General features: G+C 35.6%; 1 protein-coding gene across 1 annotated transcript; it reads left to right on the top strand.

Moving 5' to 3' along the window:
• Positions 1 to 352: 352 nt before the first annotated feature.
• Positions 353 to 23,663, top strand: kctd3 (potassium channel tetramerization domain containing 3). The gene is made up of 18 exons (XM_056476667.1): positions 353 to 735; positions 2,063 to 2,116; positions 2,302 to 2,347; positions 3,624 to 3,697; positions 3,792 to 3,850; positions 3,972 to 4,052; positions 4,765 to 4,920; positions 7,676 to 7,766; positions 8,241 to 8,431; positions 9,622 to 9,737; positions 10,343 to 10,430; positions 12,357 to 12,473; positions 12,558 to 12,728; positions 14,105 to 14,260; positions 14,396 to 14,492; positions 16,462 to 16,661; positions 16,745 to 16,883; positions 18,398 to 23,663. The coding sequence occupies exons 1-18, from the start codon at positions 665 to 667 to the stop codon at positions 18,954 to 18,956; spliced, it is 2,466 nt and encodes an 821-aa protein (XP_056332642.1). The 5' UTR covers positions 353 to 664; the 3' UTR covers positions 18,957 to 23,663.
• Positions 23,664 to 27,863: the final 4,200 nt, after the last annotated feature.

Genomic DNA, 27,863 nt, shown 5'->3' with positions numbered 1-27,863 from the left:
GTTACTGTTATTGTTTATTGTTGTGTAAGATCGAATTTTGTATGTTTGTTATTGAAGTCAATAATAATAAAAAAACAAAACCGTTTAAACAACTTTTTAACATTTTATCCAGAAGCCATGCGTCCTCACGTGATTGTATTTCAGTCTTTTTATTGATATTTTTCAGGAGTGCTGGTCGTATTTTAATTTTTTTAAACTCTCGAAAAATACTGAGTGCCCCTTTAAAACTGTAGCGTAGATACGGAGAGAAGTCCCCCTGCTTTCTTCTCAAGACACACTCCCAAAACACTAGGCGGGGCTTGCGTCCAGTGTCAGAATGACGCTCTCCGATTGGCTGACGCTCCGACGAGTCCACTGTGTTCCAGCATCGCTCTATGGCGCCCACAACACAGAACAGAGCGATCCCGAGTCCACCAGGTTGCAGAAAGGGGCCTTTGACAGTCGAAGGCCGTGTTTTGAGTAGTTTAAAAAAGCTCTGAATATGGACAACACTGTGTACGTACAGCCCCATCTCACTCGTTTCTCTCGGGACGCGTAGTTTATGGGTTCGCAGGGTCGCGAGGAAGAACAAGGAGAATCCCGAGGACTCCAGCTGGATCCATGAAGAATCTGGATCTTCAAACCGCCCGTTTTCCTCCTCGCTGAGCGTAAGGATTTAGACAGGATGGCTGGAACTGGGAACAGCTCAACATCTGGAATGGGTGACATCATCCAGCTGAATGTTGGGGGAACGAGGTACGCTGACGTCATGACCTTTTCTTTTTGCATAAAGTCGGAGTCCAAACTGTTGTAATTTGGTTTAAAGACTACGTCACTACGTGAGGTAATATTCAGTATTGTGTAGCTATAACAGTGTGTCCAACAGTCATAAACTATAAAGCGAATGATTTTGAGCTCAAGACTGCACGTCTTGAACAGGACTGTTGCATAACGGGATCAAGACTATTCTGCTTCTTATTTCATCCAGTTTCTACAGGGTTTCAGAAAAACAAAACAAAATAACACATCAGAATGGGAAACGGATTAGTTTGGAATATGAAAAACAAATGAAGAAATCCCCAACAAGAGATTTCTAAACTGGGGTCCGCGGACCCTCAGGGGCCCATAGAGGTGAAGTTGGTTTTATATTTGGATATTCAGACTTTCTCCTTAATAATATAATTTCAGAAAGGCATTCTTTGCAAATTCTAAATAGGGAAACCATATTAGCAGCCAATGACTATCAAAGTACAACATTGCTCACAGTAAATTATATAGTGCTAATGTTGTTTTGAAGTAATACCTGCTAATTCAGACTTAATATTCAAAGTAAACAATATAGAGACCACTAAATGAATGAGTGTGCGAATATTAAAAAACAACTTTACCTCTATCAGGGGCCCACATGACATTGCCTAGGGGTCTGTGGAAACGTTTGGAAACCAAAAATGTAAATGACAAATATTTAAAAATGCATCAGTTGATAAAGTAAAAAATAAATTTAATTAAATAACAGCATAGAAGAAAAAAAGCATTGACATTAGCTAATAATGGTATTATAGCTAATATAATCATAAAAAGCACAAAATCATTAAATAAGATTCAAATAAATAAATGACCAAAGGGTTTATTAAAGTAACTAATAAAAAAACAGAATAAAAAACACAAATAAATACAAATGAAATAAAATGAGTAAAATAAAAAAATTGAATTAATATATAATCTAATACATACACTACAGTAATACGTAAAAACATAATGTAATAGGAGCTAAGATATAACAATATTTTCTAACGATATTTTAAACACATTTATTATGTTAATATTTCACTGTATATATTAAATATTTAAAAAGAAAACCATTTAAATGCTTTTTTCAATTTTATGCTAAAATAAGGGTGGTATATAATAATAATAATAATAATAATAATAATAATAATGATAATAATAAATACAATGTTACAATGACAATGTGTTTTAAATAGACTTGGTCTGTAAACAGCCTTTTAGCTCACAGAATGAAAGAGAAATCAGTGGTGAATTGTTTGTTAGTGTATTGTGAATCTTATCTACATGCTTTCAGATTTAGCACATCAAGGCAGACTCTGACATGGATTCCTGACTCTTTCTTCTCAAGGTAAGATAAGATGTCTGAAGCAGCACCCACATTGCTGTTGTTTGATTGTCTGCTCACTGTCAGTATTTTTCTTTAGACTTGGAGGAAGTTTCAAGCTTTCTTCAGTCTTGATGTATATTGAAACTGATGTAGTCATTATATTATCAACATTACATAGCGACATTACTTTTTTGTTTCCTGGCCAGTTTACTTAGTGGGAGAATATCAACACTACGGGATGAAACTGGAGCTGTGAGTAGATGTGTCCTTGCACTGATTTAACCATGAAGTATACATTTGTACTTGTAAAACTGTATATATAAAATAAAACTAATATGTAAATATATATATATATATATATATATATATATATATATATATATATATACATATATATATATATATATATATATATATATATATATATATATATATATAAAATGAAAATAATACAATACTATATAAACTCTACATAAAAGTGATCCAAAACAAAGATTAATCATTAATCAAGTGGCTTCAAACCTTCATGACTTCTGTTTTCTGTTAAACAGAAAAAAGATATTTTGAAGAATGTTGGAATCTGGTAGCCATAGTAGAAAACACTATAGAAGTCACTAGCAGATTACAACAATCTTCACAATATCTTTTTGTTTTCAGCAGAAGAAACACAAAACAGACTTTAAACAAGTGGAAGCTGAATAAACAATGAGAGAATTAAAACTCCTAACTAGTGAACTAACTATTTAATATGTATTGTCGATTTTTTTTTTATACAAAATAATCTTGAAATATGTTCCACATGCAAAAAAATTAAAATTGTGAATTAGATGGTTTTTCTTTGCCTATAAGATATTCATTGACAGAGAAAAAAACCCAAAACATGCACAGTAATCATTGTATTTTTTATTTTTTTGCTGGAAACAATTGTCGTTCTTGCATATCAAAATGTATTTATTGGTGAAAAGTGACTGTCTACGTATTTGTTGAGTTACAAATGATTTCCAATTTAAATAGAGGGTGGTTTTTAAGAATAACATAAGAAATAATAATAAAAAAATAAGAAAGAATTAGAAAAACATCACAAAAAATATTAGCAGCTATAAACTATTGGTCAAAAAGATGGAACCATTTCTAGTTTAGTCCTTCTGACATAGTAGTGATTCACATATAACAAGAATGGCACACTTAACACAATATAAACACCAACACTTAACATCAAGTACTGTACACAATAAAAATCAATAATAATGATAATTTATAAAAAATATATAATAACTAATAATAATAAATAATAATCCATCAATTAACTACATACATAACCGAATTCTTCAAGCACAAAAGTACATTTATAATGATTTGTGGAACATCTTATTGTCCTTTGACGTCGCTCAAGGGACATCCACCTAAAATAATTAAGACTTTAAAAGCATTTGAAAGTTTCTTTTACAGAAAATAACTATCTAAAAGTATTATGATTTTAAAAACTGCTTTCTGTCTGAATACAGTTGTTTTATTCTTTCTCTATAAGATCTTCATTGACAGAGACCCAACAGCATTTGCACCCATTTTAAACTTCCTTCGAACTAAAGAATTGGACTTGAGGTAATGATACTTGTCTTTGTTATCCATTACATATTCCAAAAACATGTGCCATCAAATGGTTCCATGTGTTTAATATTTCTGTTTTCACTCATAGAGGGGTTAACATAAGCATCCTACGACACGAAGCTGAGTTCTATGGTATAACACCTTTAGGTATGAATATGTTTATCATACAATATTCTGTCAGTAAAACCCAAATGAAATTAAATAAGGCGGCGCAATTAATTATTTAGTGTGTCTTACCTTGTGTTCCTATTTTCCCTGATATGGTTAGTGCGACGCTTACTGCTTTGTGAAGAACTGGAGAGGTCCTCTTGTGGAAGTGTGCTGTTTCATGGCTACCTCCCTCCACCAGGTGAGAGTAAATTTGTAGAAGAAAAAGAAAAATGATTATTATTGCCACTTCCTTGCTATATACAGCTGAAGTCAGAATTATTAGCCCCCTTTGATTTTATTTATTTTTTTAAATATTTACCAAATGATGTTTAACAGAGCAAGGACATTTTCACAGTATGTCTGATAATATTTTTTTCTTCTGGAGAAAGTCTTATTTGTTTTATTTCAACTAGAATAAAAGATGTTTAAAATTTTTTAAAGCCCATTTTAAAGTCAAAATGATTAGCCCCTTTAAGCTATATATATATTTTTTTGATTGGCCTCAGAACAAACCATCATTATACAATAACTTGCCCAATTACCCTATCCTGCCTGGTTAACCTAATTAACCTAGTTAAGCCTTTAAAGGTCACTTTAAGCTGTATAGAAGTGTCTTGAAAAATATCTAGTCAAATATTATTTACTGTCATCATGGCAAAGATAAAATAAATCAGTTATTAGAGATGAGTTATTAAAACTATTATGTTAAAAATGTGTTGAAAAAAATTGCTCATCGTTAAACAGAAATTGGGGAAAAAAATAAACAGGGGGCAAATAATTCAGGAGGGCAAATAATTCTGACTTCAACTATATATATATATATATATATATATATATATATATATATATATATATATATATATATATATATATATCTTTAATGAGGATGTATGTATTATTTTTGTGATCAGCTCTGCCGGTGCGGAGCAGTGCTGTTGGACAGGCTTCAACTGTTGTTGGTCCAGAGGAGCGCTCGGGTCCCGCTGGTGCAGAGGGGGGTTACCCTCGCTCCTGCCAACAGTCTTCTCTGCCTGGACCCTCTGGGGCAGATGGACCACACAGACTGGGTGAGTAGTCTGTGAGGACTGTCTAGTAGTGTTTATCTGACCAAATGTGGTTGCTCCGAAATTGTTATATTCTGCTAATTTGGCACATAATCTTTCTATTGTAATCCATGCTTTCTTAGCCAAAGTTTGTTTTGCTTACCATAACAAGTAAAAACAGTAATATTATAAAAAAAACTATTACAATGTGAAAATAAATAAATAAATAAATAAAAAAATCTACATATATATACATACAGTTGAATTCAGAATTATTAGCCCCCCTTTGAATTTGAAAAATATTTCCCAAATGATTTTTAACAGCAAGGAAATTTTCACAGTATGTCTGATAATATTTTTTCTTCTGGAGAAAGTCTTATTTGTTTTATTTCGGCTAGAATAAAAGCAGTTTTTAAATTTTTTTAAACTCATATTACGGTCAAAATTATTAGCCTCTTTAAGCTATATAATTTTTGATAGTCTACAGAACAAACCATCATTATACAATAACTTGCCTAATTACTCTAACCCCCCTAGTTAACCTAATTAACCTAGTTAAGCCTTTAAATGTCACTTTAAGCTGTATAGAAGTGTCTTGAAAAACATCTAGTCAAATATTATTTACTGTCATCATGGCAACGATAAAATAAATCAGTTATTACAGATGAGTTATTAAAACTATTATGTTTAGAAATGTGCTGAAAAAATCTTCGCTCTGTTAAACAGAAATTGAGGAAAAAAATAAACAGGGGGGCTTATAATTCAGGTGGGCTAATAACTCTGACTTCAACTGTATATTGTTGTTCAATAAACATTGTATTCTTTTTTGAAAACAATTGCGGTTCTTAGTATTTTTTGTGCAAATATTCAAGTTTATTAAAAAAAGGAATAAACATTTATTCAGCAAAATACATTTATTGAGGTTAAAGGATCATTATAAATTAACATAGTTACAAATTATTTCGGCTATATTATTATTTATGAAAAATGTACTGTATATATACAGTTAAGCCAATAATTATTCAGACCCCTGGCATATTCTGACTTAAAGTTTTTGTTTAAATGTAAATAAAAGCTGAGAAATATTTTCTACAATGATGCCTCTTGTACCTTGTCTTACTATCTTTTGGGAAAAGCCAACCAAGCAAACTTGGTGGTTTAATAAAAGTAACTTTAAGTGAGAATTTATAATTATAAAAGTATATAAAACATAATAGCTATATTTTATTGTACAAAAAGATGGAATACTTCAAGTTTGTAAAGATTTGTGCTTAAGAAATATTTACTACTATTAATATTTTAAAAAGTGAATCATTTTGTGGAATATATTATGCATTATACTTTCATCAAAAACAGTCTTTAAAAATATTTAAAATATTTAGAAATAAATTAAGTAGCCAAAAGTATTGTGCACATTAAGCAGCATTAATAAGATCCTATGCAATATTAACATCAAGTTTTGTTGTAATTTGAAAGCTGTATTGTATGTAGCAGTGAGAGAGCAGTAGAGCTGGGATGTCTATAGCTCTCTTAGTGCAGACTGAACTATGAACAGAGCGAGGGGTGACATGAAGACAAAGTGTTCCCCTTACGAGCTGTAGTGCAGTGGGCAGAGTGAGGTCATTTTAAAAGGCCTTTTATGTCCTTGTACCCAGTGAAGTCATGTGAGTAGAATGATGAAAGAGAGAGGGAGAAAACAAGTAGATGGAGAGGCCTGCTATTTAACCAGTTTAATGCATTCTTGTGCATTTACAAAAATATCAATTTTAAATATTAAGTAAAGTCGACTTGGATAATGCTTTGGATAATAATTAGGTGATAACTGACAGAAAATAATCAAATAAATATGAGTTTGCAGATGATTTGTAGTAATTTAAAAGTTAGTATAGTCACCAATAACAGACAATGACTTGTAGTTTAATAATATAATTGTTTATAAAAGAGAACAAAATAAGCCCGTTCCTGCCACTGGATAAAAAATTCAAAAGATTATTGTGATTTTTGTATTTTATAATTCTTTCTTGTATTTTATTTTTATAATTTCTTCTATTTTATAATTTTTCTGCCAGAAAGTTTAGCAAAAGTTGGAAATTGTGTGAAAAGCACGTTTATATCTCATAATTCAGAACAGTAACTTAGAACAGTTTTTCTGAGATAAAACTAGATAAAACTACTCCAATTAGATTAAAAAGTCAGAAATGCGAGATGGCAAAATTATAGAAATCACGTATACCTTTTAATTTTGTGTTCATCTTTTTATTTCTATTTATTTTTAACTGCTGGTTGTTGCTCACAATTAGTGCTTAGAATAAAATAATCATTATTATTCCATGACAGAAACAAGCTTTCGTTTTATTATCATATAATTGAAACATATATATTAAACAAGTAGTACAGGATCAAGGGGAGGGGGTGGGGGTGGGGTGACAAGTTCGAGCACTCACTCTGATCCCCCAGGCTCTGAAAAATCGGGTTGGGGAAATTTCAAATTGAACCATTAAGCCATTACAATTGACTTAGGATTGGCAATGAAAATTCCGGACATTGCAACCTGCAGAACCTGGAAAGTAAAAAAATAAATAAAAGTAATGTAAGTAATCCTCTTTTATACTATATCAAATATCTAATATAAAAATGTATTATAATTACTACAATTACAATTTAATCCATTGAATTGTAATTACTCTGTTACTGAGTTATTTAAGTATATTCTGCCACATTTTGACACCTTGTGGTGTTAAAACGTACTGTGTATTCTGTGTGTTTAATGCTATAACAGGATCACCAGTGGACCCTAGGAAGGTGCTAATTGTCGCTGGCCATCATAACTGGATTGTAGCTGCTTATGCACATTTTGTCATTTGCTACAGGTAAAGCTACCCGTCACATTCATTCATTTTCCTTCGGCTTAGTCCCTTATTTATCAGGGGCCACCACAGTGGAATGAACCACCAACTATTCCGGCATTTGTTTTATGCAACCGATGCCCTTATAGCCACAACCCATTATTGGGAAACACTCATAAACTCTCACATTCAAACATGCACCCATACACTACGGCTAATTTAGTTCATCCAATTCACCTATAGCGCATGTCTTTGGACTGTGGGGAAAACAGGACCACTTGAAGGAAAACCACGCGAACACGGGGAGAACATGCAAACTCCACACAGAAATGCCACCTGGCCCAGTCGGGACTCGAACCATCAACCTTCTTGCTGTGAGGCAACAGTGCTAACCACTGAGCCACCGTGCCCCCCACCTGTCACATGATTTTAATCATATAGCAATAACATGGGTTATACTACTAATAATAATACAATAATATTGGTTGTTTATTGTAGGATAAAGGAATCCTCAGGCTGGCAGCAGGTGTTTTCCAGCCCTTACCTGGACTGGGCCATTGAGCGTGTGGCTCTCAATGCTAAAGTTGTAGGCGGACCACATGGAGATAAAGACAAGATGGTGGCAGCGTCATCAGAGAACAGAATTATATTGTGGAGCATCCAGGACGGAGGGAATGGAAATGAAATAGGTGGGTGGACAGCAATGTTTTCAATACTGGAATTTCTAACTTTGATATAATATTTTAAAAATATCCATACTCGATACCATTTTCAAAAACACAGGGAAATATTGCCAAAGCATTCATCAAAATTACAATACACATGCACGCCTTAAATTCTTCAAGTGCAACTTATAAACTGGTTTTTACTCATACTCCAGTCATGCCAGTGGTTCAGATTTTCACTCGTCCTGCCACAATGTTCCCTGGCCAATCCAGAAACAAAAGAATAAAAGAAAAAAGAATACAGTGCCTTTAGAAAATCATCATACCCCTTTGAAATAATGACTTTATTTGTCAACCAGCCTGAAATCAAATCATGCTCTAAATAACCTCCCCAGCCTTTGAAATGGTTTTGCCTCTTTTCCTAATCTGTGCCTTTCTACATCTTTATCCCGACAGTCTTTTGAAAGCAGGGTGTATTGTGGGTAAAGGTGGAGATTTTCACATGGTATGATTTTCTATAGGCACTGTAAATAAAGGATTAAAATAAAAAAAATTGTCGTTTTCATTGTTACTTTAAAAAAGTGAGTAAACCCATTGCCTTAAAAGCAACTAGTTGATTTTACTTTTAAACTTACCTTTTATAATTATGCAGTTTATTTACTTAAAAATTATTAGGCAACAAGTTTATTCTCTCCTGCAAAATCTCTCGAGACTTTAGAATAAACATGGCGAGCAAACAAACAAATAAAAATTAGTGCTGTTGCCTCAAAATCGCCAAGCTTTCACTTTCACGTCCATGTTTGCCTTTTCACTTTGTGCCACCATGACTGTGCTTGTTATGCTTTCGCCTTCTGTCTCCTTGCTTTCTGATTGGATACAATTTTGTTATAATCTCTGGCTCAAATGCATGTTTGTCCTTGGGGTTCCCACACACACGTGAACAGTCAGTAAAACACACATAAGCAAATTACCCCCAATAACACAAATAAATACAAAAACACAAATATACCACTGTGCTTAACATGCATAAGGTAGGTCTAACGGTACTTTTGAATTTTGTTGCTGATTAATGCTAATGACATTAGGTTGCTGCTGTCACTGTAAGAAATTAACTGTTTACTATTGAAAAATCCATTTGACAACACTAGTAGACAGAACAGAAATGAAATCCCAAATTACCATTTGTGTGTCAATGTTTGTCTGTGTTTATGAAGGTGTGTTCAGTCTTGGTGTACCTGTTGATTCTCTATTTTTCATCGGGAGTCAGCTAGTCGCCACCAGTCACACGGGGAAGGTAGGAGTGTGGAACGCCGTCACACAGCACTGGCAGGTAAACAATTCAGATTTTCAACATCAAGTATATCTATTACTTGTCAAAGCTGTTTCCGAGTCTAAACTCTCTCATCAACAACGAACAACAAATGCACAGTGTGCTGTAATACTGTTTAAATCACAGGTCTCAAACTCTATTCCTAGAGGGCTGCAACCCTAATCAAACACAGCTGATCTAATCAAGGTGTTCAAGACTACTATAGACTATTAAGCAGGTGTGAGTTGGAGGTGTTTGGAGCTGAACAATGCAGAGCTGCGGCCCTCCAGGAATTGAGTTTGAGACCATTGGTTTAAATGATCATAATCATAATGTTTAAATCCATGTCTAATCTCAGATGATCTTTAATTGCGTGATTGATCTTTTGAAAGTTGTGAAAATATTTAGTGTTTGGGATGCAGCAGATAGTGCGCCGTGTTTTTATTTATTCACTTTAATGTGTGATGAGACAAAAAAGTGATTATAAAGAACTATTGAGATTGAGTTCTCAATTCAGATGAGTAGAGGCTTGGACCCAGAAACAGTTTTCCATACATCATCACAAATTAACGGATTATCAATGTTCATATTTGATTGTGTTGTTTACAATGTATTTCTTTGTACAGGTGCAGGATGTGGTGCCCATCACAAGCTGTGACACTGCTGGCTCTTTCCTCTTGTTGGGCTGTAACAACGGCTCCATTTACTATATCGGTAAGCTGCTTAACTTCTCCTAGATTGAAGTGAATATATTTGTATTTGACACATGTATTTAATGACGTTTAAAACTGGCAGAATAATGGCTGTATTTAAAATTGCATGAAGACAGTGATTTAATTCTAAATGGGTTACAAATCATATCCTCTGGAAGGCTGGGGGCGAAATGACAAAAATCTCACATCACGATATGTCATCTCATAACGATATATACCACAATGTATTCAATCTGTTAATATTGACCACATAAAAAGACTATTTATTCTTGAATATGTACTCATTCATACAGAACTTCTGGCCAAACTAATGATTGCAGGCTCAACAAAACAATATGAATAAATAAAAAGCAAAATGTAAACATTGTACTTTCAAGCTTGCAAGTTTTTCACCATGCTGTTATTCATGTTTCTGCCTGTATCCAGATTGGTCATCCAAATGATGAAAAAGTATTACTGTAAACAATGTATTTTTTAGAAGATGCACGCTGCAGAGCCACTTGGGTAGTGCTCACCTCCAATGAGGGGAAGCTTGAGCTCCAGCTCCTTCTCATATAAGCTGTTTTAATGCGTACACCCTACTCCGCCCCTAACCCAAACCCCAGTGACATCACTTGTATAAGAAGTGCTGGTAACACTTTATTTTGATGGATCTGCTGATACTGCTCCTTCAACAGACATTTAACTGACTATAAGAAACTAACCGTAACCCCAACCTAACAGTCTACTTATAATCTAATGAGAATTAGTTGGCTTGTAGATGCAATGTAACTTAAATTCAAAATAAATTATGACCGAAGTGCTCAAGCTCCTCCTTGCTGGAGTTCAGCTCTGCCCATGTGGCTCTTGTATTTTTTGTGACACCATAAAAAAACGATTGAGCATATTATGCATCAATAAACTTTTTATTTCATCCTTTATCATCGCACAGCCCTAATACTATATAAAATTATTTAGCGAGGATGTATTAAATTAGTCAAAAGCTCAAAAGGCAGTAAATACATTAATAATTTCGGGGTACTTATCCAGCATATGTTTTACACATCGGATGCCCTTCCAGCTGCAACCCAGTACTAGGAAACATCCATACACACTCACACACATACAATACGGCCAATTTAATTTATTCAATTCACCTATAGCGCATGTCTTTGGATTGTGGGGCAAACCGGAGCACCCGGAGGAAACCCACACGAACACGGGGAGAACATGCAAACTCCACACAGAAATGCCAACTGATCCAGCCAGGACTCGAACCAGTGACCTTCTTGCTGTGAGGCGACAGTACTAACCACTGAGCCACCATGTTGCCCTTCTTGAGATTTATCTGTTACACAATACATTTATATCTATATCTACAGCATGACTATATCTATATAGTTATCTATATATCTATATTTATTTGTTTATATATCTATATAGGAAAGAAAAAGTTTCTTTCCTCAGGCCATCTACCTCATGTACAGTTAAATATTCATATTCTGCAATAAACATGAGCAATACTTTCTCATACGCACTTGTACACAGCACCTTATAACAATATATAATGCAATGCGTTCTCATTTGCATTTGTACACACCACCCTATAACTTGTATATTTATAACAAATTTGTACATACAATTCATCATCTAGAGCTCTTTGGCTAATTGCATCATTGCATCTCTGTCTAAGGTTTGTCATCTTTTCTCATATTTATTTTCGTGTATTGTTACCTGTATCTTGTCACTTTATGTACACTGGAAGCTTCAGTAGCCAAAACAAATTCCTTATGTGTGTTAAGCACACTTGGCAATAAAAAAAATTAAACATTCCGATTCTTATATTTATTCCTTATCAGTATTGTAAAAAACATTCCAGAAAAATGTAAACGACTAATAATTACTATTTAAATATCATTTTAAACACCTATTTTTTCTCCACTTTTAGACATGCAGAAGTTTCCGCTGAGAATGAAGGACAATGATTTGCTGGTGACAGAGCTTTATCACGACCCTTCAAACGATGCCATCACAGCCCTCAGTGTCTACCTGACTCCTAAAACCAGTGCGTCCAATAATAGTTAATTACACTAACTGTATGATCAATGTTGTGGTGAGTCTCTCTAGTCACTGATCTCTCTGTTTGTAGGTGTGAGTGGGAACTGGATTGAGATCGCATACGGGACCAGCTCAGGGGCTGTGCGTGTCATCGTACAGCATCCAGAAACGGTTGGGTCAGGTCCACAGCTCTTCCAGACCTTCACTGTTCACCGCAGCCCCGTCACCAAGATCATGCTCTCGGAAAAGCATTTGGTTTCAGGTAATGCTGACAATATAATTATAGAATGTGTACTACATGCTTGAATTTCCTCTCGGCTAGACTGCTGTTACTGTATGAATATTCTACCTCAGTCAACACTCTTTTGGTTAGAGATGCTTTAGAATGCAGCAGCCAGATTTTTAACAAGTACTAAGCATCTAAGGATCACCTCTGTCTTTGATTCATTGCAATGGCTTCCTATAAAATTCAGTTGATTTTAAGATCCTTGTTTTTACATACATAAGTTCATACATACGTTTACATAGATACATACATACGCACATTTACATACGTTCTTTTTACGTATGTATTTTATATACAAATAATCTATATTTGTGATCTTATTAGGCCAAATATAGAATGTACGCCATTAACATGGTTCATACGGTCATGGAAAACCTGGAAAAGTCATGGAATTTTTACATGGCATTTTCCATTCCTGGAGGTTACTATGGGCCAACTTTTGCCCGCGGGCCCTAGTTTGGGCATCTCTGCTCTAAACCATTCCCATCATTCTCCCCCTCTTCTCAGATGGGATGGTGGGCCAAATCAAAAGTTACCATGGGCCAACTTTGGCCCGCAGGCCCTAATTTGGGCATCTCTGCTCTAAACCATCTTCATAATTCTCCTTCTCTTCACAGATGGGATGGTGGGCCAAATCAAAGGTTACCATGGGCCAACTTTGACCCGCGGGCCCTAATTTGGGCATCTCTGCTCTAAACCATCCCCATCATTCTCCCCCTCTTTTCAGATGGGATGGTGGGCCAAATCAAAGGTTAACAAGGGCCAACTTTGGCCCGCGGGCCCTAATTTGGGCATCTCTGCTCTAAACCATCGTCATAATTCTCCTCTTCTCAGACTGGATGGTGGGCCAAATCAAAGGTTACCATGGGCCAACTTTGGCCCGAGGGTCCTAATTTGGGCATCTCTGCTCTAAACCGTCCTTCTCAATTCTCCTTCTCTTCACAGATGGGATGGTGGGCCAAATCAAAGGTTACCATGGGCCAACTTTGGCCCGCGAACACTAGTTTGGGCAGCTTTGATCTAAATCAATTTTACATAGATATAAAAATCAATTCAACCTAAATAGATTGTTGTGTGTTTTACGATATGGTGTAACAATATTGAACGTGCATTGTTTTTCTCGTTATTTATCATGTATTTGTAGACATTACATGAAAAATTAGGTCATAAACATTTACTTGAAAGTCCTGGAAAAGTCCTGGAATTTTAGTAGTAAAAATGTGTATAAACCCTACATTAAGATCCTTTAAAATTTTGTTAAGTATAAATTTCTTCAAATTTTTACTGCAAAAAAGAAGTTTTATCAATTTCACTGATCTCCACTGTGCAATATCTGTGTTGTTTTGTTGAAGTGTGTGCTGACAATAACCATGTACGGACATGGACGGTGACACGATTTAGAGGCATGATCTCCACTCAGCCAGGGTCCACTCCGCTGGCCTCATTTAAGATCATTTCATTGGAGGAAACAGAGAGCCACAACAGCTATTCCTCTGGAAATGACATCGGTGAGGGAGTAGTTGTCTTTCTTAGGAGGAACTGACAATAGAAGTAGAACCACCTGCTAATGTTCTTCATTATTCTATGAACTGAACTGCTGTTGTGAGCAAACCAGTGAAATATAACTTCATGTTTGCATTCAGGTCCATTTGGAGAAAGAGACGACCAACAGGTGTTCATTCAGAAAGTCATTCCCATCACCAACAAACTCTTTGTTCGTCTGTCCTCTACAGGAAGGAGGTACATGTTGAAACTAGATCTCACATTGCAGTGTTTCCTCAAGCATTTTTTCCAGCTGTGGCGGCAGGCCCTTTGCACAGATCTACCACAAACCTATGGCGTTATTTCAATGACTAATGTCGGGCGTGTTGTATTACAAGTTGAGATTTCATTTATGTAATACGAGAATGCAAATCTCTTTGCTTGCGTGCAAATTTCCTCTGTTTGTGCTCAAAACTTCTTGCATGCCCTCAAATATACACAGCTCAAGTGCAGATTTTCTTGTGCGCTCTCAAATAAACGCTGCTGAAGTGTGATTTAGTGCGTTTATGTAACAAGTATGTCTCCAACATTTATAAGATTTGCAAGGAATATTTATAAATGTCTCCAATAGACCTACAGAGAGGCATTAATGTGTCCTGAAGTAAAGTGAAACAGCCATAAACTCCAGCAAGATAAAGTCATTGTATGCAGGCAGGCAGGTCTATGCCTTTATCTATAAAGTATAATTATGGAAACTGTACATCTCAACTAAAAGCTACGTCATGTTTGCTGGCCTCACGCACCTGTCAGTCAGTCAGTCAGTCATCATGTCACCTAAAAGGGTTAAACAAATAACGCACAGCACTACTACGGTTACAGAAAAGTCTGCACTGTAATAATTCACTTACTTTTTAAAACATTTTGGTGCGATTATAACCCGCTATTAAAAACCCGACTGGATGTTTTGAATGCGAAGCTGTAATGTTGCCGTGGCGGGATTAATTTTGATGTGGCACCCAACTATGGAAGAATGAATGTAGCAGAAACCATGCATTGATTGATTAATCATCTGATTGTTGTTATTTGATTATTAAAGAATAATAATTATTTGAGATAACTATTTATTTGTTGAAATTATGTGAGATAAGCATCAAAGCTATGCAGTGTAATAAAAAATGTATGTACATTATAAGCAACACACAACCTGTCTTTTATTTGCTTGCATTTTCTTAAAATTACAGTACATCTCAAAATGATTCATTTTAACAGTTAAAGGATTGGTTCACCTAGAAATGAAAATTCTGTTAATTACTCACTCTCATGTTGTTCCAATCCCGAGACCTTCGTTCATCATTGAAACCTAAATAAATACATTTTAGATAAAATTCGAGAGCTCCCACATCCTCCATAGCCAGCAACAGTCCAGAAAAGGAACCAAAAGCATTGTCAAAGTGACTTTGGTGGTTCAACTGTAATCATACGAAGCTCCAAGAACACGTTTGTTTGTTAAAAAAAACCAACAAAAAAAATGCGCTGGAACGCGCTGCCGTTAAAGCTAGAAGAAGGTTTCGCCACTGCCTATTTTTAAGTCTAATTTAAAGACTCATTTATTTTCTACGTCTCTTGAAGCATAAGTCCTTCCCTTCAGGGGGGGTTTGGGGTGGGATCAAAACGGTCTTGTTCTTAATCTTGTCAGTGTGGTCAAATGTGGTAGTATCTTTTAATTAGGCGAAATCTTTTCCGCTATTTTATGTTACACCTTTTATGCTCTCTCATATTATGTGCCTATTTCTGTTAGTTTATTATGCCCATACTGTTTGTTTATTTTTTCTCTGTAAAGCACATTGTGCAGCCTTGTGGCAGTTGGAAACTTACTATATAAATAAATTGAACCTGACCTTGAAATAAACACTTTGTATGCCTACGTATATCTTTTCTCCTGCTAGATTAGTGCGAAAGTTTACCATAAGCAATACACCTAATCTAACATGGAAAACTTAGCTGAACAACTAGTCTAGACTTTGAAAGTCTCTGGAAACTTCCTGTATATGGAGGATGAGAGAGCTCTTAGATTTAATCTAAAATACCTGAAGTTGTGTTGTAAAGATGATTGTAGGTCATAATAACATGACTTTCATTTTATTAACAAAATAAAATGCAGTCTTTTTTTCCCACACACATAGTTTATGACCTGTTTTTTTAAGGATATTTTGTCCCTGTAATTCAGGATCTGTGAGGTGCAGTCAGTAGATTGCACCACTATCACGTGTTTCACAGTCCGAGAGTGTGAGGGTTCGAGCCGCATGGGCTCCAGGCCACGACGTTACCTTTTCACCGGCCACGCCAACGGGAGCATCCAGATGTGGGACCTCACCACTGCCATGGACACGGCCAACAAAAGTGATGACAAGGCCAAGCGGGAGACAGGTTTGATTATAACTATGCAGAAAATAAAGAAAAGCGGTTCAGTTTCTCTGGTTAACTGATAAAATAATCTTACCTGTTTGCAGAGGTGGGAGGTCCAACAGAGGAGGAGCTGCTGAAGCTGCTTGACCAATGTGATTTGAGCACATCTCGCTGTGCCACACCCAACATTAGCCCCGCCCCCTCGGTACTGCAGCACAGCCGACTGCGAGAGTCCTGCTCCAGGTACTGGAGTCTTAAATATTATGAAGAAACTGCAATACAACAAGTCTGAAATTGTGCAGTCCAGTGACTAATGACATTAGATTAACTTTCTTCTAGAGTGCTGCAGGAATAAATTATTTTAGTGGAAGATTGCGTCACACTCATTCCTGCAAAAATAACTAATATGATTTTACCACTGGCTTTAGCAATTTATTATGATAAACTTATGAAATACATTCAAAACAACATTTAATATTTTTGAAGTATATAAAAGTGCTATAATGAATAGTATTTAAATAGGCCTTAAAAATTGTAGTAAATCAAAAAAATTAAAACTCAATATTATTCAATGGTGAGCTTTCAGTTTTTGGTTTTACTACACTTTTTAGGGTCTATTACCAGGGCTTACTTTGTGCAAGGCACCTCTGAAATCTGAACACTGAAATTGGCACCACATTCTACCGATCCCCGCTCCCCACTCTTTACTTTCACCCGTGACAACATCACCCCCCCCCCCCCCTTTTCACTTTCACTCGTGACATGTCTCCCTCCTCTGGTAACATGCTGAATCCGTTACCCGATCTGTTCCGGGAGCTTGCAATTTTCAAATTAAGCACTGCCTATTACAATGCTATTCATTATAATGACGGTGATCAAATTGTATAAGAACCAGAAAACCATATATGGTTGTTTTTCACCTATAAATCAAATGTACATGTTTTTTAATACATTTACTACTTCACATATAAAACATGCTGTTTTGGCATAGTTGTAAAAGCCCAAGAAAACCAACCAACCAAACAAACAAACAAACAAACAAACAAACAATATTATGAATAACTATCTTTTTTCAGTCTGTTCTTTTAGATGGTTGAGCACATGCTGGACAACTTTTATCACTTTGAAGACTTGTGTCGTTAATAAGAACTATTGGTGTAGAAAAGAGCTGCGAAAGTATCTGTTTTTAATGAAAGAATATTATAATTAGGGTAAACGATTACTCCTGTGTTTTTAAAATCAACATGAAATCAAATCTAACCATATGATTTTGTTAGCTCACATTGTTAGTATTGTGGTGAACAATTCATCTGTGCATTTTATTAAGAAAAATATGTTTGATTTGTAATCTTTAATTGAAATCTGAAACTGCACCTCCTGTTTCTTTTAGTTAAATTGTCAGATTATGTATATTTTAGCAAAAGGGCGTGGCTAATGTGTTTAACCATGCTGTTGCAACTGCCAGTTTTGACAACAAACAGAAATGGTGAGCGGGAGGTGTCTGTTAGGTTGAAATAACTCTCCTCAAACACTTTCCCTGGTTTTTCTGAATGAAATGCCTACTTTACTACATCCATTCAGCTTACAGTAGAAAAAAACAAGCCACGCCCACTGTTTTCTCATTTAATATACTGTTTCTCTAGGAACTGCGTCACAATACTAAAAAAATTTGCAGTCGTAGCTTCCGGTTTATTGGGACTTTAATGAATCAAGAGACTCATTGCAATACAAAATGTTATTTTGCCATTTTTTGCCAGTCTCCAGCTTCAGGCTCAGGAGCCCATCCCTGAGACAGCCACCTATGGAGCCCTGAGGCCATACCGTGAGAGCCCTCTGCTGGCCCGCGCTCGGCGAACAGAGAGCTTCCACAGCTACCGGGACTTCCACAGCTTAAACCTGACCAAAGCCTTGCTGGAGAACCACGGCCAGTGTGCATCCACCGAGGATGAGATCCGGCAGTCTGTGGGGGAAAACATCGCTGAGGACGCAGACAAACGATACTCCACCATTGATCTCAGTACATCAAGAGCATCTGAAACACAGCCTGCAGTTACGCGTAAACCTCCCGACAGCCCTGGAGACCAGAGGCGCAGAGCTCATCTGACGGAGGAAGGAGCTTCGGACTGCAGGAGGAGAGGGACGTTTGAGGCCAATTTTCTAAGCAGGAAAAAGGCTCCTCTAGTTCCAGAACTCAGTCCTCCACCTGCGGGAGCTGATGGAGGCGGCAGTGACTCGTCCAGCACCGCTTCACCCTCACCAACTAAACTTTCTACTTCCCCACGCCACCGAAAGCCACCCGACTCTGCATGTGAGTGATGGTTTACAGTGATTCGTCATCACACCAAATACAATAATCTCTGACAAGGAGAAGAAGGTAAATGAATGGAGGATTTCAGAAGAGAAGGATTTGAGGATGTAGATGTGAAGATCTGACAGCTGGCAGCTAAAATAAAAACTCACTGTGGACAGATTTAAAGGGAAAATGCACACTCACAGTACAAATGCACCACACTTTTTTTTACGCCTCTTAAGCTTTTGTCAGCCTTTAAATGTTGACTTCATTTTTCTTTTCACTTTTCCAAGCTTGAAAAATAGAATCATTTGCCTAAACTTGTCATCCTCTGGAACAACTGAACAGTATATGCAATCAGTTTAATTCAGTCATTTATAATTGGTTTTATTATGCCTGCAACCTTAATGCTAAACTTAAGTACATCTTAAAATGAAAATGTGATCAATTTAAACGAGCTTTTTATTCATTTTAATGCCAGTTAAAACCTAAAGGAATGTCTTTCATGGATCAAAAAAGGGAGAGTTTAACAGAATGTCTGACCTGCTTCTATAAAAGGAAAGTGGACAGAGACTGGGGCTTTTCAAACTCCAACAAGACTAATTAAAGCACTATTTATATAGTATTATAAGCACTGATTACAGACGCAAATGCTGTAACGGCCCATTCACACATGCTTCCCATTCACTTTGAATGGGTGACGTAAATCATTGCTGAACTGAATTGTGGATCCGTCGGCGCCACTTCAGTGGCATTGCTCACTGCTGAAGTTGGGAATTTCTCAACTTTTCAAGCACCAACAGACGCATCAGCCACTGAGGGGCGCGTTTCCCAAACAACGACATAACTCGCGGCTGAACTATTATAGTACAATGCATTGTTTGGGAAAAGAACGATGTAGTGACGAGTGTTTCCCAAAACACGTAGTTTCTCTTTTGCAGATCCATCGTTTGAACCACGTTAGTTATAACGTAAAACCTCCATGATGACGTTCTAAACAGGGTGGAGTAACAACTTCTTTAGAGAAAAAAAACATCATTTTTTGTGCAAATTATATTGTTTTACACGATAACTAAAAATCTAATATTAGTTTTGGTAAAAACATGCACTCGCTTTCCATATTAATTGAAATATATATAAACAACACATATAGGACCTATATATGTTTCTAATCTCATATATAAATCATATACATCTTTAATAGTTGTAGGTAAAATTTACAGTAGACTTATTTATTAAGAAATTTAAAAAATCCTACTTAATAGCATTATTAATATTATTATTTAAGTAGGCTATTGTTTATTTATTTTTTTATTTACTTTCTTTTTTTTTTTGAAAGTCTACTTTTACAACACATTCAAACCACTGCAGAAATGTTCCTAAAAGGCCCATGTCTGTATACAATACAGATTCATTTCTTAATAAATAACCTACTAAAAATGTAACATAAATTCCGCTTTTAAATAAATGTTCACCTACAGCTTTCGTCATGAGCCTCGCCTGTGTTCAAAATGGCATAAATGTTTTCAAAGAGCACTGCGAAGGGAACGCAATTTTCAATATGAAGATCGCTAAAACTGAACTGTAAAAATTCTTTGAAAGCAAATTACACCTAAGAGTGATAACTTTAATGCTTTTTTATTTAAAATCATTCTAAGTTTAAATGTTGGAACATTCTAAATGAATAGGGCATAGGGGGGATAACAAGGAATAGAACACAACCAGAAACTATGCGTCTAACTACAGCACTAGAGATTAGTAGTTGTAAGCTTACAGGTTTGTGATACAGTTTGCGCATATTCGTTGAAATGACGGATTTGGGAAAAGCCTAATCAACAAACTATCTTTGTAACAACGGAACTTGCGACCTTAGTTAGCTAGCTCAGAAAGTAGCTAATTGTGGACTAACTTCATTGGCTGACGCTGCTATGGTGATCGCATCAGCCCCAACTTCAGATACGTTCTCCCTCAAGCGTTGATACTGAAATCCTGTGTGAATCTGGCAAAAGACAGAACTAATCCATTGAATAGTCAAGCTTTGAATAGGAAATGATCTTTTTTGATATTTGAGTGAAATGCTAATGGTCCAATCCGATTCAAATATTTATGCTAAGCTAGGCTAAAAGGGCTTCGGCTAGACACAGAGATTGGCTGAATAGATTTAACATTTTTGGAACTGTTTATCTCTAGGGAACTTAGAAAACTAGGAACTTAGTAAAACGTAGTAAAATTAGCCTATTTACAAAAAGTGGGGTGTTCCTTTATACACCAGCGCATCTTAGAAATAATTGAGTTCCCTTTTGAGGTATTGATGATAGTGGCCTTTAAAAATATAGGGACGGATTTGCTATCATCACCTCTAATGGAAAAGTCAGTCTAGATCAGAGGTCTCAAATTGCCGGCCCGCGAGCCATTTGTATATACAATTATGGCCAATATATAGTACTATATTTTCCATCTTTGTTGTAGTTTTACTAAAAAGAAAGATAATGAGAAGAACAATTGCCAGTAAAGTCAATAAACTTCTGCTTTCTGCTGTCTTATGCTATCTGTTAAACTTTTGGCTAAGCAACAATTGATTGAGACAGAATAATAATAGTTATTATGCCTATTATTATTATTAAATTGAAGTATATTCATAGCACTTTAAACTACCCCTACAATAACAAGAAACAAAAAAAGGAGCTGTGAATATCTGAGTGCATCAGTTACATCAGGTTTCCACTTTTTTACATCTGCTTGAATGTTAAAGCAGGCCTCCTCTAAATTGTCAGTCACTGATATGGCCCCCCACCAATTTGACCCTTGGTCTAAACACTCTGCTCTCCTTTTTGTACCATGGAAGACAACAGGATGAAAAGCATGCAGTAATACCTTAGGTGAACTGTTGCTTCAAATAAATGGCTTGCTATTGTCTTATAAAATTAGTGTAGTAGTAAGATTAGCAAACTGATGCTACTGTCCATTAGCAGGACCTTCAAAACACTCTGATGCACTTTATATGTCTGTCTTTACACTCATCCCTTTGTAAAAAAAGAGCCAAGCCGAACCGTGAACTTCTACAAGAATCATAAGCCTTTGACGTATTCCATTTCTTTCTTTCTTTCACTGAGCCTTGCAGACTGTACAAAGTCTATGAACCTCCAGCATGCATCCGTTTTTAGCATTTATTCAGTGCCTTTTGCTAAACGTGGATAGCTACTGCTGAGAAATCAAAACAGATTTGTCTTTGTCATTCTAACGTTAGAGTTAGTTGGATTATTATCACATTATGCAACTGATTTAAGTGAAACAATTCAAAATGTTCCCGCAGAATAAGACAGCATTTAGATGAGCAGTGGTAGATTTAGGCATGGACAATATGAGCGGTCGCCCAGGGCGGCATCTTGCTAGTGGCGACATGGAGATCCCCCAAACCCCCCCACCACTCCGGTTATCACTTTTGTTCGTGAAATACCCCCCCCCCCCCCCCATCACACACACACAACACACCTCCAAAACCCATGCCACGAACACCGCTAGGGCGGCACGATCATCATTTGCCTAGAGCGCCAGCTAAGCTTGCGACGGTATTGTAGATAAGGACATTAGGGAAAGGAAAGGAAAGGAACATAATGTTTTAAAAACAGCTGTCAGTTTTACTGGTAGAGGACTAACAAATTTACTATATATTTAAAGTGCTAAAATGAATCAAGAAGTTGTCAATAATGTCCTTAAGTATACTTTATCATTTGCATATTAAGAATACATGGTAAAGGATTATTTATATTTGACATGAAGTTCATTTTGAATTGTCATATGATGAGCATGGTCACTTATTCCACAGCCATTACTGTTTGTGCCCAGTTTTGTTTACCTGAGAAATGTAAAGTACATATCTAACTGTCAATGATACATATCTAATGTAGTAGTGGAATATTGTAGTTAACTGTTGCTATGTGAGATTATCATTTTAATTGTAACTAAATGAAAGCCTTTACCCAAATACTTACACTTCATATGAAGGAAAAAATGAGATTTGATCAATGCTATGCAATCAGTGATTGTTCTGACAGTAGGCCTGAAATCAATGAATGAATGAGTAGTGGAAAGTTCAATGGACTACAGCATGAAGTTAATAACAACAACAACAGCATAAAGTTAATCAAATAAATGCCACTGCATGTTTCAGGTGACATTTCCAACAACGACGTTGCTCATAAATCTATCAAATCTGTCTAAACGTCTTTTTAAAAATGTGTTTTGTTGCTTGTTTGCTCCTGTGTGTGGTGATCTTTTTAATTACTACAAAATGGTGTCAAACTGGATATGCATACATGTGTTTTGATCACATTTATTTTGCACTAATGATTTAATTTTCGCCTTTCTCCTGACATAGCAAGCTAAATGAAACTTTTATATTTTGTTAATAATGTATTTCGTTTATGTGCTCTCTGAGATGTTTCAGCATTGGGGAATATCACATTGACAAGAGTATGACACTTTCTGCTTGCTTTTAGAAATATCGTCATAATCTGATGTGTTTTTAAGCCTGTTTTTGTATCGGGTAAGAGATTATTTTGTGTTTTTTTTTTATCTAATAATACTTCTCAGATCATGACGTGGCTTCAAGATCAAAGTACAGATCATACTTTATGAAATAAAAAAATTAATAAGTGAAAATGGTACATGCACTACAGATCGGTACTCAGCTTCTGTACGTCTCCAGTGGCTCAATAAAATAACCAAATTCAGCAGCGTTTCAGACTCTCTTATTTTTTAATAAGTTTGAAAACATCAATATTACAAACACAGCTTTCTACAATTATCCATATAAGCAATCACTTTACAAGACAGCATAAACACCACGCAAATCTCTGCCTGATCTTAGCGAAAGCTGTTTTACAAAAAAAGTACAAATAAATTATTGTGACAATAAATAATACTGACAATCTTTATCTTAAAAAAATCATGTAAAAATATGCTTTTTATATCATAGTGCTGTTCACTAATATCTTTGTGAAATAATAACAACAACAACAATGCATGTATCATTAAATATATTCGCACAGTAACACTTTAAAATAATGGTCAATTAGTTCATGTTAATGTATTTACTAAGATGAACAAACAACTGTTTACACATTCATTGCGGTATTTTTTTAATCTTTGTTAATGTTAATTTACACTCACCGGACTGCACATCCATGATGCAAATCTCCTGTTCCACCACATAGCAAAGGTGCTCTATTGGATTGAGTCTGGTGACTGTGGAGGCCATTTAGTGAACTCAACCAGTTTGAGATTATTCACGCTTTATGATATCCTCTACTCAATTGGTACTAATGGCCCCAAAGTGTGCCAAGAAAATATCCCCCACACTATTACACCACCACCACCAGCCTGAACCGTCGATACAATGCAGGATAAATCGATGCTTTCATGTTGTTGATGCCAAATTCTGACCCTACCATCCGAATGTTGCAGCGGAAATCGACACTCATTGGACCAGGCAACATTTTTCCAATCTTCTATTGTCTGATATTAGTGAGTCTGTGTGAACTGTAGCCTCAGTTTCCTGTTCTAAGCTGACAGGAGTGGCAGCCGGTGTGGTCTTCTGCTGCTGTAGCCTATCCACTTCCATTGTGTTGTTGATCTCTGGCATCAACAAGGCATTTGTGCCCACAGAACTGCCGCTTACTGTATATTTTCTTTTTTTCAGACCATTCTATGTAAACCAGTGATGGTTGTGTGTGAAAATCCCAGTAAATCAGCAGTTTCTGAAATACTCAGACCAGCCTGTCTGGAACTTATAACCATGCCACATTCAAAGTCACTTATTCCCCTTTCTTCCCCATTCTGATGCTTAGTTTGAACTGCAGCAGCTCATCTTGACCATGGCTGCGTCTGAAACCGCATACTTCCAAACTATACAGTCCACTAAAATCAGTATGCGAGCCGAGTCGCATGTCCGAATTCATAGACTTTGAAAACCAGTATGCGAGAAGTACTCGGATGACCTACTATTCCGGCGAGATTCTGAAGTGCACATCCCATGCACTATCCCATGATGCGCAGCGAGAGAATTCATGAATGGAAGTGAAGCAACGCAACTGACGCAGGTAGGTCACGTGACCATGACAAAATGGCGGATGTAGTATGTCTGAATTCCATTCATACTTCTCACATTCATACTGTATAGACGTACTTTTCTAATGGCCGAGTAGTACGTTTAAATTCAAATGCAGTACCTACTGTGTAGTAGGCGGTTTCAGACGCAAAGAGTTACTGCCATGTGATTGGCTGGTTAGAAATTTCTGTTAACGAGCAGTTGGACAGGTGTACCTTTTAAAGTGGCCGGTGAGTGTAAGGTAAATAACATTAGTGCATGTTAACTCACTTTGCATTAACTAATATTAACATGCGCAACTTTAGATTTTAATATTGCGTTATTTAATGTTGAACTATGGTTAATAAATGCTTTACATGATTAATCATAGTTAGTTAATGTTAGTAAATACATTAAATAACGGACCACAAATCAAAAGTGTTACCCTTCACACGTAACAGGTTTAAAACAACCTCTGACAATGAAAAGCACATCCACATGTGACACCGATGACAATTTTTGGAGTTTAACGAGAACATTTAAGACACTGGATCCATTGGCATCATCACGAATGCGTATCCGCTATTGCTCAGTCTAACAGGCACAACAACAACTCAACATTTTCATGAATACAGACAGCATATGAATGAGACTACCTATTCATGTGTCTGTGGAGACCGAAGTGATGGACTTCCTCGCTATGTTGGCATGAATAATTTGTAGTCTCAGTTCATTAATACTTTATGATTGCGGTAATATTTCATAGCTACACAGCCAGTCATAAGACTCCATTTAGAGCTATAATAATACACAGCTATTTCAGAACAGTCTGCAAAGATAATCTTTGTCCAATAATATGAAATCAAACTAAAGTAACTATTAAAACTAAGCTAAACTAAACTTCCAACCAGACTATTAACACCAGTAATGAGTGGCTCACTTACAAACCAAAGGGGAAAAACTTGAAATTTCTTAATAGTGTACAGCAGGGGTTCTCAGTCAGTCCTGGAGGGCCGATGTCCTGCAAAGTTTAGTTCCAACCTCAATCAGACACACCTGGGCTAGCTAATCAATCTCTTACTAGGCTTTCTAGAAGCATCCTTGCAGGTGTATTAAGGCAATTTGGAGCTAAAATCTGCAGGACTCTGGCCCTCCAGGATCAAGTTTGAGAACCCCAGGTGTATAGTATGGTATTAATAATTAATTACTAAATAATTCAAGTCAAATGTAGTGTTTTTACTAGTTAAATAATTATCACTGTATTATTAATATAATCACTGTATTATTATTTAAATTATTATTATTATTTATATATTATTACTTTTTAAATTAATAAACATAGATAAATATATCTATTAATAAATGCAAAAAAGATTTATAATTGTAGCTTTGACATTTTAATAACTGTTCCATTAAAATAGTCTTAAAGGGGTCATTTTATGCTTTTTTTTTGCAAAAATGTAATGCAATTCTCAGAATGTGTATGTGAAATTTTAGCTCAAAATACCAGCTGATCATTTACTATGCCATGCAAAGCCTCAAAACATTGATTTGTTATGTGTCTCTTTAAATGCAAATGAGCTGCTGTACTCCGCCTCTTTCCAAAAGAAGGTAGGGAATTTACAACTCATGCTTTGATTACTCTGGCACCAATAAACATAACTTCAACATTTTGAAGTCTTGTCAGTTTAAACTCCTATACGTTTTTCTGAGTGCATAGATTACACAAAACATGCACAGAAAGCCAGCTGTCACACATTGTGTATTAAACTATTATTAAAAGTTCTTCTCTCTAATATCTGTAAAATATACACACAAGGTTGTGGCAAAAGCACTCAAAAACAGCTTCATGTAATATTGGTTTGTCTGTGAATGCAAACCATTACAATTGCTTGTGTATCAGTATATTAAACTGCATTTACAATACCAGCAACAACAGGTTATTAATGTAAATTAACCAAGCCTAGACCACTTGGTCATGCCTTGGGTGGGAATTATTTAAATTTGGGATATTGAGATATGTACGTTAAAACAAACAAACAAACAAACAAACAAACAAACAAACAAACAAACAAACAAACAAACAAACAAACAAACAAAAAACAACAAAAAACTTCAAGCTCAATCAGCAATATTACACAATAAAGTATAGTATGTGAAAAGTGTAATTAGCATAATAGGACCCCTTTAAGAGTTTTGGGCTAAATTATGCCAGACTTGTAAAAACATCTAATAAAAATTAAAAGCAAAGACAAAAGCTTTTTCAAATGTCTGATGATTTACCAATCACTTTTTGCACCTACAACAATACTGAAATATAATGAAATATGCTAAAGAATAATTGTTAGGATGTAAAAGAAGAATTGAACTTAGTGCGTGCATGTCTGAGTGGGTATAATATGAGGAAATTAAGGTTTGTAAGCATTTAAGCAAGTACAGTGAATGATAAACATGATATTCAATAAGATTTCTCTTATTGAAAGCAGGCTGTAACACAAATAAGTCATTCTGGGATTCAAATTGAAGCAGTTAGTTGATGTCAGAGGTAGTCAGAACTTACATATAAGCTAATAAATTATCTTCCCATCTCTGATTAATAATAATAAAAAAAAAAATCAGAGAATAATCAAGCATCATATAAAAAATATGGATAATCTCATGTTACATACAACATTATTTAAAACAAATAAAAGTGATTTCCTAACATATTTTTTATGTATTTTATACTTGTGTATATTTATAAAGGTTAGTGCCTTATTTTATTGTTATAAATGCGATATTGACTGAGCTACGGAATGTGCTCAAGGAAAAAAAACATGGGTGTTCTTTACACTTGTGGGTGTTT

This window comes from Danio aesculapii, chromosome 17, assembly GCF_903798145.1.
Source record: "Danio aesculapii chromosome 17, fDanAes4.1, whole genome shotgun sequence".
NCBI lineage: Eukaryota > Metazoa > Chordata > Actinopteri > Cypriniformes > Danionidae > Danio > Danio aesculapii.
Note: the sequence above shows the minus strand (reverse complement) of the source record. Positions and strands in the feature narration are given on the sequence as shown.

Excerpts from the sequence above, each read along its gene's own strand:
- kctd3 (XM_056476667.1), top strand. The coding sequence starts at position 665 with ATGGCTGGAACTGGGAACAGCTCAACATCTGGAATGGGTGACATCATC. Across the intron at positions 8,432-9,621 it reads AGGGAATGGAAATGAAATAG|GTGTGTTCAGTCTTGGTGTA; the intron begins GTGGGTGGACAG and ends GTGTTTATGAAG. Across the intron at positions 14,261-14,395 it reads TTCCTCTGGAAATGACATCG|GTCCATTTGGAGAAAGAGAC; the intron begins GTGAGGGAGTAG and ends GTTTGCATTCAG.